Source organism: Halyomorpha halys, unplaced genomic scaffold (genome assembly GCF_000696795.3).
Source record: "Halyomorpha halys isolate HHAL.00 unplaced genomic scaffold, Hhal_1.1 Scaffold29.1, whole genome shotgun sequence".
In the NCBI taxonomy this organism is placed as follows: domain Eukaryota; kingdom Metazoa; phylum Arthropoda; class Insecta; order Hemiptera; family Pentatomidae; genus Halyomorpha; species Halyomorpha halys.
In genome coordinates, this window is record NW_027115892.1 from 2,709,440 (window position 1) to 2,726,263 (window position 16,824).

Sequence of the window (16,824 nt, forward strand, 5' to 3'; positions counted from 1 at the left end):
CTAAGTTAAATAATTTAAGCTTATCGACTGTAATTTACCTGCGGGCGAGGATTTGTATAGCTTTTAGAATGTGTGAAAACCTGTTTTCGGAGTACAATGGAAGAAGACCAGCTTTCAAGTCTTTGTTTGTTAAATCTTCACAGGACGAGAATCAAGGCCAAGGGTATTGATTTGGTAGAGAAAGTTTTAAAGGATTGCTAAAAAAAAACTTGCAAATTTCTTTTTTAGAGAAATTGTAAACTTAAGATGGAAAAAAATAAAACCATTACTCTTGCAAATAGAATGTTGTACAATAAGATTTCTAAAAATATTTAATATAGTTACTAAATGTTGAACTATAGTGCATTATAAATTTTAGAATAATTTTAATTGAAGACGTTTTGGAATAATTTTGTTTTTATTCTGTTGTCCTCGGTGTTTCTTTTATTATACATACTCTTTCATTTGTTTATTTATTTTTTTTTTTTTAAATATATAAAATATTTTCTCATTAACGAAATTCTAAAACATAGTATTGGGTTATTTTAAGTACATATAGTACCATTAAAAATCAAATTTGAGTCATTTCTTCGTGTACCTCACATGACTTCTGTTGGCTACCCCTTCGTTAGAATATAGTAAAAATTCTATTTTGTAAATGAATGGAATTTAGGTCGGTTTTAAGACAGATTACAGTGTTGTGTGATCATATCAGTAATTTAAGAATAGGATCAGTCATAATGATGTACACTTATTAATTAATTTCAGATTTAACTTTAATTTGTATGAAAAGGAGATGGAAATTATTAGTAAACATGACAAAACTATGTAATCCTTTGTTTATACATCTTACTGTCATTGTTCGAACTTAGAGCTCACTAACAATTTATTTTTGCCAAGTTAATATTTTTCTTTAGTGATAGTAACATATTACACAATTATATACAGTAACGTCATATTACACACAACTGCTTTCGCCCTACGAAAAATCACGAAGAACGGTTTCGCAAAAAAAAATTAGCCTGTTTAAGAAGTAACTTAGTTGTCTTGCCATATTTTGAGCGAACTCGAACATGGGACTAGTTCGTACTATTCTTTATATAATATAATTTAAGCAATCTGATGTTTTGCTGGAACGTTTAAAGCTACGTAAGGTACACGCCGTTTTCAATTTCGGGCGCTTTTTAAATATTGCTCGATTTAGCTATCTTAAAGTCTCCTCTTCCCGTTTTAAGCTTATATTTCAAAAGTGATACAGGCCGCCGTTCCCCGGGGGTCTTAGTGGGGTGGGTCTGGCGGGAAAGGATTGTTTTTTTTGTGTCATGATCTCCTCTTGTGAGATTGTGACATGACGTACATCGACCAACCTACTCGCTATAATTGTCTGTTTGAAAAGTCAGATAAGTAAGGCTACCATGGAGGGCGGGAAAAACGAAAATCACTGATTCCAAATATTATTAAGGTTTTTATATTTAGATGAAATGTGTCATTTTTTGTTGAATTATTGTGATGATAATGAAAAAGACTCATTTTCCCTTCGTTTGATTCATTGGATATTTCTCATCACCAATATTCTTATTTACAAATTTTATTCTGAATTATTTTTTTCAGATCAGATTAAACTAGGATGAACCTTTAATTAGGTAATTTGACTTCAAAGTTTTTAATAAATGTTTCAAAAACCTATTCAAATATGTCAGCCAATTGAAGGGGAAATGTTTTACAAATTGAGCAATTTTTTTTATTATTGTCGTGAACTAAATAATGGAATGAACATAAATGAGCTTAAACGTTTTCTCAATAAACTGTAGTAGGTGGTACCTTGTTCTCCTAAGTCGTTCCCAAGGTTATCAGCGAATTTTACCTCTGATAAGATCCCGGTTTTATGATTGCCTATGTTCCTGTGAAGTTGTTATCTCGGGTTTTAGTTTCACATTTCTCACTGGTTAAGTTTCTGAAGAGTAATGATATTAAAATATTATAAATAATGCTTCAATGACGGTGATATAAGAGTTTTAAAGATCATTGATGTTAATGGTTCCGATTGTGGGAAGAAGTATCCACCTTATTAAAAATATTTAGTAACTTTACGATAATAGTGTAATATATTATTTCTAATTTTTTTTTTCAATGATATATTTATTTATTTTTTTTAATGAATCAACAGTTAGAATTATGATAGCCTACCCATATTACTATCAATCATTTAGTAGGAAATAAGTTACAGAAATAAATCTATACATTAATCCAATATTACACCGCCCACATACAAATAATTTCACGATATCTCATGTTGAGAATCATAGTGGCAAACAAATAAATAAATAAAAAATCGAGAAGCAAACCGCTGTAGAATGTTTCCTCATTTATGTGTAACTGTATACTATAACGAAAGTATATTTCAAGACTTGTTCTGTGGAGCGGCGACTTACGACTTACTCCAATAACGAAAATAACAAAATTAATGTTTGTCAATGGGTGGGAATGTTGCATTCCAGGTTTTTGTCGAAAGTCTTGTAATGCTTTGGATTGAGAAGTTGTAATTTTATTTGGTTTGTAGTCTTGTAAAAGTTCGAAACGCAGGGATCTTCTTATGGCCGAATTCAGAATTTAGGCAAACATAATACTCAAAAAGCCATATATAGACGAAATAAAGAACATGGATTAAAATAGTTACAGATTTTCATAATTGTGTACAGTATTCACAATCAGACTGCAGAACTCTGAAAAAATCTGCCCCATCCCTGTATGGAGAGTAATATAGGACCCTAAGATATCCCCTATTTTAACCAGGAAACTACTAGTCTTGAAAGCCAGTGGACGCTGATTTAAGACCCTTCTGCAACTAATGCTCATGGCTTAAGAGGAGAACCATGTCATTATAATAACTGCTATTTACATATTTACACATGGTCTTATGGCCACTGTTGGATTAACCTTTAAAAAGGATTACAGGAATGAGTAAACCTATGTAGAGATTAAACCAGAAGATTAAGATGATGAGTACTGTTATGGTGAAATTTGTAAACTTTGGTGGGAATCATAAGATATAAAAAAATGGAATATTGAAGCATTTTGTAAAGTTGATGTACATTTTAATGTCCATTTATGATATTTTATTTATATATATTTTTCAGGTGCACCAAGGCTTGCTGCTCTCCAGAGGACGAGGAGGGAAAGCGGTGGGACTGGCGCCTCGATCCGAGCCTATACCCTCCACTTGGCTGCAGACAAGACCACTGTCTTCGCCAGAACTATCGACAACTTCATCTCTTGTACCAAGGAATCCAAGGAGATAAGGCCACAGATTGTTATGAGAAACATGAGGCAGTTCATGACTGGTATGAAGAACTATCTTGTCACTCATGGAGAACGCGAGTTTGAGAGGCATGTTGAAAAGGAGAGGAACAAGGTATTATTTTCACCCATATATGCTGATATATTATTTTTTCACAAAATACTAAAATAGTACTGTAGTAGTAATGAACTGTCATCAATAATTTTTATACTTTTAAAATAAATATTGAAGAAACCCAAATCAATCTTGAATACTAATCCTTTTTAATAAAGTATGTATTGCATATCAGCTTATACAATAATTTTATAATTTGTTTACAAATTTCAACAAACATAATTGAATATTGGTTGCCAAATTAATATTCTCACTATATGTTTATTATTTTATTTAGTTAATGGCATTGAAAGCTTGTTGAGGCTGAGTCAATCAACTCTAGAAGATAGCAGGTTTACAGAAATAACTTACTAATAATCAGATAAGATAAAACTGGACCAGACAAACACTAACATTTGGGGTTCTAGGTTATATAACAGTAACAATCAGGCATGTTATAAGTTAAAGTTTAAACTTAGTTCAGTTAATTAGCAAGACTGTGCTTATGTACCCTTGTCAACTAGGTGCCAGCCCAGAAGGGTGCATGCTAAAAAAAAAATATTCGTTTGAACAATAAGTAAGAAAAGTATTATAAAGTCATAAATGATGTTATTGAGTGATAAAATAAAATTATTATCATTAATGTTTTAAACATTCAAATTCGTTGATCCATTATGGGGTACAAAATTTAAAAATCAACCTGAGAACTTTGAACTCACTACACAAGGGTTTTTTTGTGTATTTCAATAGCATTAGGTTTAAATAATAAACAATGAAAGAATGGATTGGAGCCACTGAAACCTCTTGTTTAAAATGGAAGTGTCATTTTTCATTCATTGGATTTGGCAACTTCTAAAACTTCAAATATATTGAGTAAATTTTGAAGTTTTCATCAGGATATTGAATCTAACATTCTTTATGTTTTTCAAAGATAGTTACATGTAAAAGTAAAAGTAAATACTTTTATTCTACTATTACAACTATTTATATGTATTATATATTTTTAATTGAATTATTATACTCTTGTTAATTAAACAGATCTTTCACCTACAGCCATACTAAAATTGTGAACATTAGCCTCACCATTAAAAGTCGAGTAAAATTTTTAATTTAAAATTTAATTCTCTATCTGTACTTTCACCATCTCATTTCAATATGATTATAATTAATTTTAAACAAATATAATATTTTGACCATATAGGATTAGGGGACAAATCCTTAAGGTCATTGTAGGAATAAAAATAAATAACTATAACATTTTATTTATATAAGAAGATGGTTGGGGTTGTGGTAAAAAAAAGAGGAACAACATAGAACAACAAAGAAGAACTTTTTTTGACCGCAACCCTGACCATCTTCTTATATTTAAATCTTTAAGGTCAACTATATATATATATATTATTACATATATAATATTTTATTCTTCACAATTAAAATGGCAATGTTTCTGAGGTTACTATGAGGTACAATGTGTGTTAAAGGACTAAAAAAAAAAAGTTTTAAGTTGGTTTATATTTATAGTTTTTAGTTCATACATCTGATAATAAACTGAAAATTAAACTTTTTATCATTGTCTGTCCATAGCTCCGTGCAAATGAATTCCTAAACTTGGATGCCATATTAGAAGGAGTCATGCACAAATTGGTTGTCAGGCCCCTTCGTGAGCACCTTTATAGGCTGTTTGTTGAAGAATACACGGAATCGGGTGCAATACAGTTGTTAGCAGAAAACATAAAATATGCACGTACTAAAACTCCAAAAGATATTGGTATAAGGGTAAGTTGAGATTTGTACAGATTTATTTTATTTTATTCAAATACTAACTGTAAATTTCAATTTATGAAACTATATTTAAATAATGAGAACATTTCATTTACAGCCTAGTGTTATTCCTCCCAGTGATGAAGCTATGGAAGAAATCTGCTCTTATCTTCAAAAATTACAAGAAGTAGATTCTCCTTTGGAAAAATTAGAAAATCTTTTAACATCAATAGCTTCAATTTTTAATTATGTAAGTCTTATGTAAATGTTTTTATGAAATATTGATAAAGATAATGTATTTTTGAGATCAAATTGATTGAAACTCATTTAACATATCCACCATAACATGTAAGCCAAAAACACAGTTAGTATGAAAAATAGATGGATATATTTTTCTTTCTACTCATGATTTTTGTTTTTAGCCATAGGTTGTAGCATGGATATAACCTAAAAAATAAAAATAAACAAAAAAAATTATCTAATGTTTCTTTGCAGTAAAGTTTAACTGGTACATTAAATAAGTCTATTGTATGGTATACATCATCTTTCTGAAATATAATTAAACATTTATAATCTTAATATTTTCTTGAGACTGGTAATTTTTTAATAAATAATTCAAACACTATCCATTATAGTCTCAAAACCAGAGTGATAAAAGTTTATTAATAGTGTCTGCAGATAAATAAATTTGACTGTGTTTTAATTTGATAATTGACTAATTAGATATTAATGTTTTGACCTGGGCAGAATATCCTGCATGAAGTTTTAGAGTGGTTGTATTATATTAATATATGTTGTATTATATTAATATATATATAGTGGTTGTATTATATTAATTATATGTTTTCAAAGTGGTATTGAGTAGATTGTCCCTGAAGATGGCCGGATTGGCCGAAACGTTGGACGTATAAAAGGAATAAAAAGGTTTTGAGACTATAATCGATAGTGTTTGAATTATTTATTATATAATTAAACAAATAAAACCAATAATCATATATCACAACATTGCTTTATCAAAAGCTTAAAAAAAATTACAATAAACTATGATCGATTTAACAAACTATATATGAATAAAATAAAATTCATTTATTCATACTAATCTACTATGTGTGAAGTGGTATTAAGTTTGTTTCCCTTTTAATATAATATTCTAAATCAATTTGATTCCTAGTAAAATTTCTTATGGGAATATAATATTTAATAAAATAAAGTCATCTATATATCATAAAAATGAGAATAAAATCATCTATACTGTCAAAATATAAATTTCATACATGAGGGAGAGGCTCTTTTTTAATCTGATGACATATATTAAAGTTAATGTTATTTTAAATCAATAATTTGGTAACAGTTAATAAAAGTATAACAGTTTGCAGATACAATTGATATTAGTGTTTTTACTCATCATAAAATTTTTATTATTCAATTTACCATTGATATACTTTTCATTTCATTTCAGATATTTACATTTTATATGTCTTCAACAAATGTATGAAATCTTTTAATTGTCAAATTACAATATTTCACAAACGATATTAAATTTTTAAAAAAATAAGTTTTCTACATATTGAATTTTTTTAACAATAATATACTAGCAAGAGATATACCATTGAGTCGAAAATAATAACAATTTTGTATGTTACATTTATGCCGTAATTAAATAAATAAAATAACCCTAAATCAAAATGTTTTTAACTTCGTGGTTTCACAGGTTTACCTATAATATTTTCTTGTATAAATTACAAAACATCGCTATGTTGTTAGGAAATTGTAATAGTTTGTTTTTTTACATACCTAACTTAATTATTAAGAAGATATTAATTAAATTATGGATATTAATAACATTTAACTGATGGTAGTATTGTAGATCTATCATTTCTTGTTTTATTACAAACAATATAAATAGTATTTATAGCTATTAATCTACATTTGTATTATAATCTCTTGCAGGTAAAGGTTAGTAACAATCCTAAGACCGGAGTTCTACTTGGTGCTGATGACTTTTTGCCTATATTTGTCTGGGTGCTTGTACAAAGCGGAATGGTAGGTGCAGAAATCGAAGCTGACTACATGTGGGGGCTCCTACATCCTTCATTATTATCTGGAGAAGGAGGATACTACCTGACTACACTATCCAGTGCTGTGCATGTACTGAAAAGCTTTCGTGCATGTTCAGAGGAGCATTCCGCATCTGGAGCTCCCCAAACTGTAAGTAAATGTAAAATCGACTGATTGTAGAACCTTCCTTGTTGACATATGTAAACAAAAACATAAATGGAATCCAACATAATTCCATTTAAAAATGGATTAGCCATAGTATTACAGTGTTTTTTGAGTTTTTCTCTCTGGATTTTTAACATGCACTGTGTATGTATATCAAACGATTGTATTTATTATTTACATGTCTGTGTCATATTTTTTTTTATTGTTTAGTTTATTTATTTATTTTCTGAAACTGTAATTTTCATTTACAATATAATTTTGTAAAGTATTAAATATGTTTCTGTATAAAGATGAATGAATAAATAGTTCCCCTACCCCTATGATAATTGCTGACAGTGATATTTAACATATAGTTTACTCATGAGAGAATACTTATTCTCCATAAAGTAAAAGTATATCCTCTATTGCCCTATTTACCCATACTGCAATCACTCTGATTTAAGAGAATATGTCTACAATAATTATCTATATAATAAAAATCATGCCTACGTTTGTGTCTGCACTCATTTAGACAACTCTATTGTCATTTAGATATACTGTGGAAGCATGTTCATTACACTAACTTTTTAATAAAATGAAGCTGTTATGAATACCAAAATAAGAAAACATAAAACTTATTGTCATTTGGACAACTATACTGCCATTTTGACAAATTTACTGTCGTTTTGACCTTTGAAAGTAATTGAACACATCTGGAAGTAATTGGACTGAACTACATTTGTAGGTTATTACTTTAAGGATTATTTTGTATTTTTCCCAGTGATCAGAACCATCCTTTGGATTCCTTCCTTCCCCTAGCATCATATAAGTTAATTTGTTGTTTAATTACTGTTAAATGAAATAAATGAATCTTTTCTCTGTATATAGCAATATTCATGACCCTCTGATATGAGATGATAATAATTGCATTATGTTGTAACTGATTCAATATTTTGTATAAACATTTCTTAGCAGGCATAAATAAATTTTATTAATTTACCCCAAATTATCTGATTTAATATTTACTGTGTATGTTTGTTGTGTTAAGAACTCCATTTAATGTTAAACAGTATCCACTGGATTAATTATTTTTGACTGCTTATTTAATTATGTATTTATTCCCTGACTGCACTATGGATCATTTTCCTTGCTGGGCCAGTGTAAGAAAAAAAAAAAAAAAATTAGCAAATAGATTCCATATTCCAGTAATCATCCCTGATAAATACCTGTATATATAGAGGAGTGTGATTACAGTTGAAGGTAACTTGTAAGTTGAAGAGACAATCTACTAGACTTATACAAGAGGAAAATGACTAACAAATAATTCAAAATTGTTATGATATTTGACTACACCTCTCTTGATACTTGAAAGAATTACATCAGAAAAGATTATATCAAATTATGCAGTACACACTCTGATGTTATAAAAAAGTAAATAATAGCAGTTCAGAAAATTAATTAATATCCCTTAAGTGCTGCGGTTAGTATATCACAATACGAATCATGAAGGTTTAAGCCCACACTGAGTGCCCCGAGGACTTATTACTTTGAAATTAGGTGTGAGAATAGTTTCTACATTACTTTGAAATTAGGTGTGAGAGTAGTTTCTACAAAGCATCGCAAAAGAATTTGATTTGAGAATGGAGCAGCTACTTTTTATAGAAAAAGTTGATTGATTTTCAAAAGTGAAATTGAAGTTGTAAGGATAATCAACATATACCTCACTACATGATCCACTAATATCAGTGACTTAAATCTACATAACTACAAATTCCTTTGTTCTCTGAAGCATTAAATTATAAATAAAGTCACTAGTAAATTATTCTGATTTTCAAGAACTTATCAATTTGGGATTATCCATGGGTAACAATTGAATTTCAGTTTTATCAACTTTTTCAAGGAGTTCAGTGTTTCCGAAGAAGGTAAGCCTTCACATGATGATTGAAATAATCAGGATAAGATTGATACAGTTAAAAAACTGTAAAGCTGTAGTGTAATACTACTAAACTGAAATGTGTTATTGGAACTTTTTGACAGAATTGATTGTAATGGTGTTTGTCCAAAAGTAGAAAAGAGAGGAATAAATCACAAATTGAAGAAGTCTCAAATGACATTTAGAAAAATCATTCCTTACATAAATAAGATAATAAAAATAAGAACTAAGATCCAGAATAAACTATAATAAATCAAATCACAGAAGTTTTAGTGATCACTTATTATTAATGTGTTGTTAAACTGTAGACCAGGTAGGAGGAGTACTTGGTGTAGTTAGTTTTGATTCTATAGAAAAATCCATCTATTAAATCTATACATTCCCGTTCTGTGTAAATATATTATTAAACTTAACAAATAACTGTGAAATGTAGAAAATGTTGTTTCCTTATTACCGAAGCTAAGGAAGCTTTTTATTCATGCAATAAATGAAAACATTGTATGTGTGTGTTTATATATAGAGAGAGTGTGTGTGAGATGATTGACCATAGGTTAATTTGAAGGAGATATTAAGGGTTGCGATCAAGAAGGAAGAAAATATAGTAATAACTATTTATTTATTTTCTGCAGATGTTTCAACCTATGTTGTAGTTGTAAGTCTTTATCAGGGCTGATAAGTGGGAGTGAAAACAGAGACCCCCCAAATGACAGTTAAAGAATTGAAAGTGTTAATTGTCAATTCTTTAACTCTCTGTATACTCCTGCTTATCAACCCTGATGAAAACATACAAGGTATGTCGAAACGTCTGCAGAAAATAAATAAACAGCTATTTATCTTTAATTTATATTATATACTACATTTTCTTCCTTCTTGATCACAACCCTGACCATCTCCTTCGATAGAAATGAAAACAATTTTTTTGTCCTCAGAATAGAAAACGTTTACTCACATTTAACACTTTAGACCAGTAACTAATTTGGTTCCATTGACAAAGTTGTGTTTGGGCATAATCAATCAAATTGTTTATCCAATTTTAATTAAGTTTTGAGGGATTTTGTGCATTAGTACCTACATAGTCCCATTACATCTTCTACTTTCTCCTAGGCATCCACACATTTATTTTTCTAATTTGACCCAAATTTAGAGCTTTTTATAAAAATGATCTAGTGTTAATTTTATTCACTACTTTCACTAGCATATGCATAATTGTATTTTCATTGACAAATCTACATTTCAGAAAAAGCTTGTCCGCTCTGCTTGCCCGCTTTAGGGATTTGTGTAAACAGAGTCTAGTATAAATTTTATCGAATTTCACCTGCTGCTTTTGCTTACTTTTGTCTTTTAAGTTCAGATTCGTCTATATTTTAAAAACTTTGTCCTATAGATATTCTCAAACAACAGAGAATTACTTAATATAATCTGTAGACAAAGGATAATTTCCAGAAAATGTAATTCTCAAAAAAGGAAAATATAGGCTATCAAAAAAGAAAATATATATAGAAATATTGAGAAAGCTATATGGATATTTTTTATTAATATCAATTTTAATTTCTATGTACTTATATTCATACTTTTTTCTTCATTATTATATAGATATATCATATGCAGAAAGATATTTTACACTTAGCTGTTATTAGTACTATTGTTACGGTATAAATATTTTATGAATTAATATCAATTTTTTTTTCTAGTGGGGACCAGGTCCATTATCTGAATTTAGATCTGTCTTAAAAATTGTTGTTCCTGACGAAATGAACGGTTCTATAATTACTAAAACACTTCCTATCAGGCCAAACATGACAACAAAAGATGTATGTAAAATCATCGCTCATAAAGTGAGAATAACCAATCCTCAAGATTATGGACTCTATAAGCTCGTAGATGGAGAAGGTAAGAGATAAATAGTCAATCCATGTTTGAAATTAATGAGTAGTCATTTTTATTCTATCTTTGTTATATTTGTTCCTATGTCTCAATACTTATTAATTTATTGATTGGAGAAGTTTGTCGGGGGGTGCGGTCAGCAAAGGACAACATAAATAAACAAAAGAATATTTATTTATTTTATGCCATAAAATAATAAAATGCACCTCCCGACAAACTTCTCCAATCAGTAATCTACGGTCAACTATTTACACTTCCTTAGTAATTTATATTACTTTTTCAGCTAAATTCTGACTATTTATTCGGTTGTTTTCAAACTGTAATTTCTAACAATTGGCAAAATTAAACACACTATCAAATTTGAAAACTTTGAAATTTATAAGTCTTTAAAATACATTAACACAGTTCAAAGAGATTTTTCAAATTTATATAAATCTTGATTAATTAATATTATGATTATTAAATTAATTGGTATTAGTTAGAATATTTCATCTTAACTATTATGTTGAGACATGCAAAGTGTTAATGTTAGCCTTAGGAATATTAGAGATGATCCTCATCATTGATTGAAACTATAATTAAATCTTTCATTATTAAATTTTTACCTGATTTTTAAAATTTAAAAATGCTTCATAATTTGTTTTATTCTAACAGAGTTTCTGTACAAATATTTTATTTTATATATATTTTACTTATTAGGGTTGTCATTTTCTGAAATATACAATGCTTCTGATTTATTTTCTTTGTTAATTTCAATTATCAGTTCCTATAGTATTTAATTTTTTTAAAAATAAGAGCTCTAAAATTTTGCATATTGGAAGGTATATATGGAAATCTAGCCAATTATTATTGTTATATAAGTTGTATTTTTAAACAAGTAACTCCCCTAGCTGACATTTTATTTAATACCTAAACTGGCTATACAATCATTTTTCTCTTTTCTCTATTTTTGATAATTAAACCTGTATTTATTGTTATTATTATTTTTTTACAGAAACTGTTTTAACTGACGGTGAGTGCCCACAAGACGTCAAGGGAAATGTTACCAGCTTAGGAAAGCACTGTATGTTTGCCTATAAAAGGATTGATGCCAAAATAGCATGGCCTAAAATCACATCTCAATAAAATTAAATTTCTTATAAATCCATATACTCGTACCTTATAGATTTTACCCTAAGACGTATTATCCTTCTGCAAAAAGTTTATGTGATGTTTTAAATTATGTAGTATTAACATGAGGTATTAAAGTACACTATTTTTTTGTTTAAAGTAGAAAATGTACTAGCAAACGATTTGTGAATTGTGGAGCATATATATGATACTTTTTTACTATTGTGCAATAAATGTAACTCTAAAATTTTCCATTTATTAACAGTTTTTAATAAATGTGTATTTTAACTGTTTTATGATCTAATTTAAAATTCAGTATTTAAATATTAATTTTATTGTATAATAATTGCTACTATAATTTCAGATGTAATATTGTTATAGTGGTAATATACTTGTGGGAACATGAAATAGTTTTTACTCCATGATTTATTATCAATGTTACCTATTATCTTACAGAAAAATTTAATTTTTTGAAATTGATAACTTTACACAGTGTATTTTTAGTTTTCATCAAATGAACTTTAATAAGGGGCCTTATGTAGTTAACAGACAGTAGATTTAGATTGGGACACCTTCTTTTTTTAAACCCCAAGCTATTAGAAAGACATATTTTCATAAAAACATCTCTGTTTGATTATTATTTCTAGGTGTCTTGATTTACACTATAATATACCTACACTATGTATTTTATTATAAGAAAGCAATTTAAAAGTAAAATTAATGCTAGTCAAAAGAAAAAAAAATTTTTTTTCATAATACTTATGATTTTATATATTGTTATAGTTTTTAGTGAGTGACAATATCATTTGTATTTTAATAAAAAGCTCTTATGCAAAACACCTATATTTGCTCATCTGCTTGTTTATATATAAATGACTTTACAATTTTCTCTTTTATCTTCCTTGTATTTAATACATGGATATTGTTGCTCAACATTTATAGGTTATGTCGAATTATGAAAGCTGGTGATTGGCTGAAGTTCTCAATATTTTAAGTAAATATATTCTCCCTGGTTTTCTTAATTAAAACATATTCAAAACCTTACACATGTTACTGTAAATTACTTGAAACAAGATGTTTTTGGCTAAAAGACCTTCAGTCAATCATTTTGAGTTCTATACTATATGTGACATTGTAGAATTTGTATAATTAATTTGTATATATATTATTCATTTTGAAATATAACACGAGGGTGAACTGACACCTTCAAGATTATGTCTGTTTGTATGTAGAGTTGTTCATATTTAATTTTAGTAACTTAATATTTATAATTTTTCTATTCTTGTATAAAGTAACATGTTCTTTCCTCTCTTTATATTTTTCTTTATTATCCTGACCAACGAGGTCTGATGTTACTAACAAAATCCTTTTACCAGTAGATGTCAAAACTGGAAAATCAATGATTGATAGCCATAAAATTACAATAAACAGTTGTTTCAGTGAGCTTAATTTTGTTTTATCCATCAAATATTTTGATAAATAATTATATTTATATCAGTAATAAGCAAAGAGAAATTTCTAAGCTGTTGAAAAATTTGAAATATGTTGTAAAACAGAATATATATACTGAAAATATAGACATGATTTGGCTACAAAACATTGTAAATATCCTCTTTTTTTTTTCTCTCTTAATGGTAACCCCATAAAGAGATATTTTATTTCTTCTTATACATGTTCAATGCCATGAAAGGCATACTAAATATATTATAAGTTTACAGTACAAAATATTTGATTATATATGGTTTGTTACATTGATTACAACATTTTAAAAAAAAGTAAAGCAAAAACGAAAAACAAAACACATAATTAATTAATAATAAAAAGAAGGATAATAACAAAATAAAGTAAAGATAAAAAAGAAATATACCAAACACAAACAAGAGGTTTTAGATTGCTCTTCTATAATTTGTCATCTGGTCAAAGTCAATTTGTTTTATGAATTTTAGCAAGTCTGTCTTAAATTTAGTAAAAAGTATGTGTTCTAGGTTCAGGGCAATTTCCTTGTTTCAGTATTACATCTTGTATTAGCTGAGCTCTTTGTCGGTCATATAGTTTACATTCATAAAGTATATGTTTGAAATTGTGCACTTGTCCATCTTTGTCACACTTGTCAGTCGTTATAATATTAAATTGTTTTAAGTAATATTTTGTGTTACCATTTTCTGTAAGGAATTGTGTCAATGTGTATTCTGTGCTGTGTATTTGTTTGTGATTATGTAATGTTATCTGTGAAGACTAGGTGATTTATTTGAAGCATTCCGCATTGTGTTCCAGCTAACAACGAGCTCATTGGTGATGAGATTTCTTTTGCCAACGAGTCAGCTCTTTCATTACCCTCTATGCCCGAGTGTCCTTTCACCCATTTTACCTCCACTGATTTTTTAAAATACTGTAGTTGAAGTATTTTTAGTCTTATTTCCTCAGTCAATGGGTCGTGGATGTTTGTGTTATTGAGTGAGTGCAGAACATTCATGTTATCTATATGTAAGACTATATGGAAATACACCTTGTAAGTATTTTCAAGGAGGTTTTCTAAGGTTTTTAAAATGGCTAATTTCTCAGCCTGGTTGTTGGAACACCTTGATGCTAGCATGTACTGGCATTCTATTATATTTCCAAGTCTATGTGAATCAGTCCATGCACAACCAACGTTGCCATCCACCTTGCTACCGTCCGTGTATATGTCAGTTATATCAGAATCATATGTGTTCATCAGTGAATGTACCTTTATGTATGATGTAGGATCTAGCCATTGGATTGAATTGGTAGTTCTATCTTGTCATGTGATATGTGTTTGTAATCAGTATGTAATTTTTTGATTCCTTATAGCTTTGTTTTCTTATTTATAGTTAGATTTATTGGTAGCATTCCAGAAAGGATGATGGCAGCCTCATATGAGAGTGTACTGAAGCCTTTACATATTTTTATTGCTATCAGCCTTTGAAGTCTCCTTAGTTTCTCAAAGTTTCTCTTGTGATTTACACTATGATACCAAACATGTACACCATACAGCATTTTTGGAATTAATGCTGCTTCGTAAATGACTTTCAGTACCTCTGATCTGAGGCCCCACCTGACTCTTGCGGCAATGGAAAGTCTGTTAATTGTCTGTAGTGATTGATTGTATAGATTGTCAATATGCCGGTTCAAATTTAGTTTCCTGTATAATAGAATGCCCAGGTATCGAATCATGTTGTATGAGTCCAGAAGAATTAGCCCTTAATGAGGGGGTAAATATCCTCTATTTATAGCAATATATATGTGTGTGTGTGTGTGTGTGTGCATGCGTGCGCGCATGTTAAAGTATGTAAGTGTTTTTTGAAATATTTTATTAATCATTTATTTCAATGTAAAACATTACATTTATAATATAATATTTAGAATAATATTAATGTTTTAATATTAAAACATTAATATTATTCTCCAACTCCAGACAAAGCAATTCAGCCCTGATGAAGACCTACAATGTGAGTCGAAATGCCAGCATATAGTAAATAGTTATCCCTATTTTATATTTAATTTCTGATCATCGCTTGGATTATGCCCTTATAATTAAAAATAAATTTTAAAGTTCAAAAAACATTGTCTCCATTGATTAATATTTGCCAATATTTTACATTGACTAAAATGTATGTAAAATGCCTTTGTATCGCAATTATAATGACCATTGACAATTAAGCTTAAGATACTAATCCCATCCTTTGAGGTAGATTAATAATAATCGAAAGTGAAACTTCAAAGTACAGCAACTGAGTAAGAGATAGTGTAAAACGAATGAATTCAGAATTTGACTTGTTCAATGATAATTCAAATTGACAGTTCAAATTGTTCATGATAAATAGACCCTCGATGAAACCTCTTGATTACCAACTGGGCAATGAGAAATTTTCATGATAGTACAAAGTAGACTGGAAACCATAAACACCAGCTCTGAATTAAACATTTATAATGAACAGAATAACAATGAAGTAAAGTTTAAAATAATTTATAAACATAGGTATAGAATTCATAAATTTATTACAATAACTTCCCATACAATTATTGAACTATTAAATTAGTAAATTGTCCTTAATTTTATATATGATTCTTCCTTTTATGGATAAGATTTTCTTAATTCTCTACATAAATTAACATCTTGACTGTGAAGGCTCTGCTGGAAAACCACTTAATAACACAATTTTTTTTTATGTATATATTTTCTTTTAATTTAAATAAGCATTATAATGTATAAAATGTAATATTTACCCAAATAAAGTTTATTAAATACCTGTTTTTTAACGATGATGACAATTGTTGTCATCAGCATATGCCACTGAGTCTAAGTTTGCAGTCAGCTGAGACATGAATGTTTTGCAGGTTTTTTAAAGTGAATTATTGAATGACTCAAAAAAGTTATTCTATATCCACCCCATTTTGTATAAGACATCTTATATAAAGCCTTGGTCAATGGTTCGAGATTTTTTTCTATTTAATTTAGACATAAAATTGATCATTTAGAAAAAGGCCTAATATAAAATCTTTAAATAATAATATGTTTCTTATAACTTTAGATTTTACTTAAGGT

The 16,824-nt window shown here is 28.5% G+C and overlaps 2 protein-coding genes across 18 annotated transcripts in view; one reads left to right on the forward strand and one right to left on the reverse strand.

Annotated features, from left to right (window-relative positions):
* The window catches only part of spri (sprint), a 759,753-nt gene extending 746,044 nt beyond the window's left edge, over positions 1-13,709 (forward strand). For all 17 annotated transcript variants that reach the window (XM_067052866.1, XM_067052867.1, XM_067052872.1 and 14 more), the window contains 6 exons: positions 3,117-3,391; positions 4,955-5,146; positions 5,250-5,381; positions 7,082-7,339; positions 10,958-11,156; positions 12,145-13,709. In XM_067052866.1, the coding sequence (XP_066908967.1) occupies positions 3,117-3,391; positions 4,955-5,146; positions 5,250-5,381; positions 7,082-7,339; positions 10,958-11,156; positions 12,145-12,275 (1,187 nt within the window). In that variant the 3' untranslated portion in view covers positions 12,276-13,709. The remainder of the gene's footprint in view (positions 1-3,116; positions 3,392-4,954; positions 5,147-5,249; positions 5,382-7,081; positions 7,340-10,957; positions 11,157-12,144) is intronic.
* A 763-nt stretch (positions 13,710-14,472) lies between these two features.
* LOC106683991 (ribonuclease H-like) lies at positions 14,473-14,973 on the reverse strand. Its single transcript, XM_014425790.1, has one exon. It carries the CDS (start codon positions 14,971-14,973, stop codon positions 14,473-14,475), a length of 501 nt encoding a protein of 166 aa, XP_014281276.1.
* Positions 14,974-16,824: the final 1,851 nt, after the last annotated feature.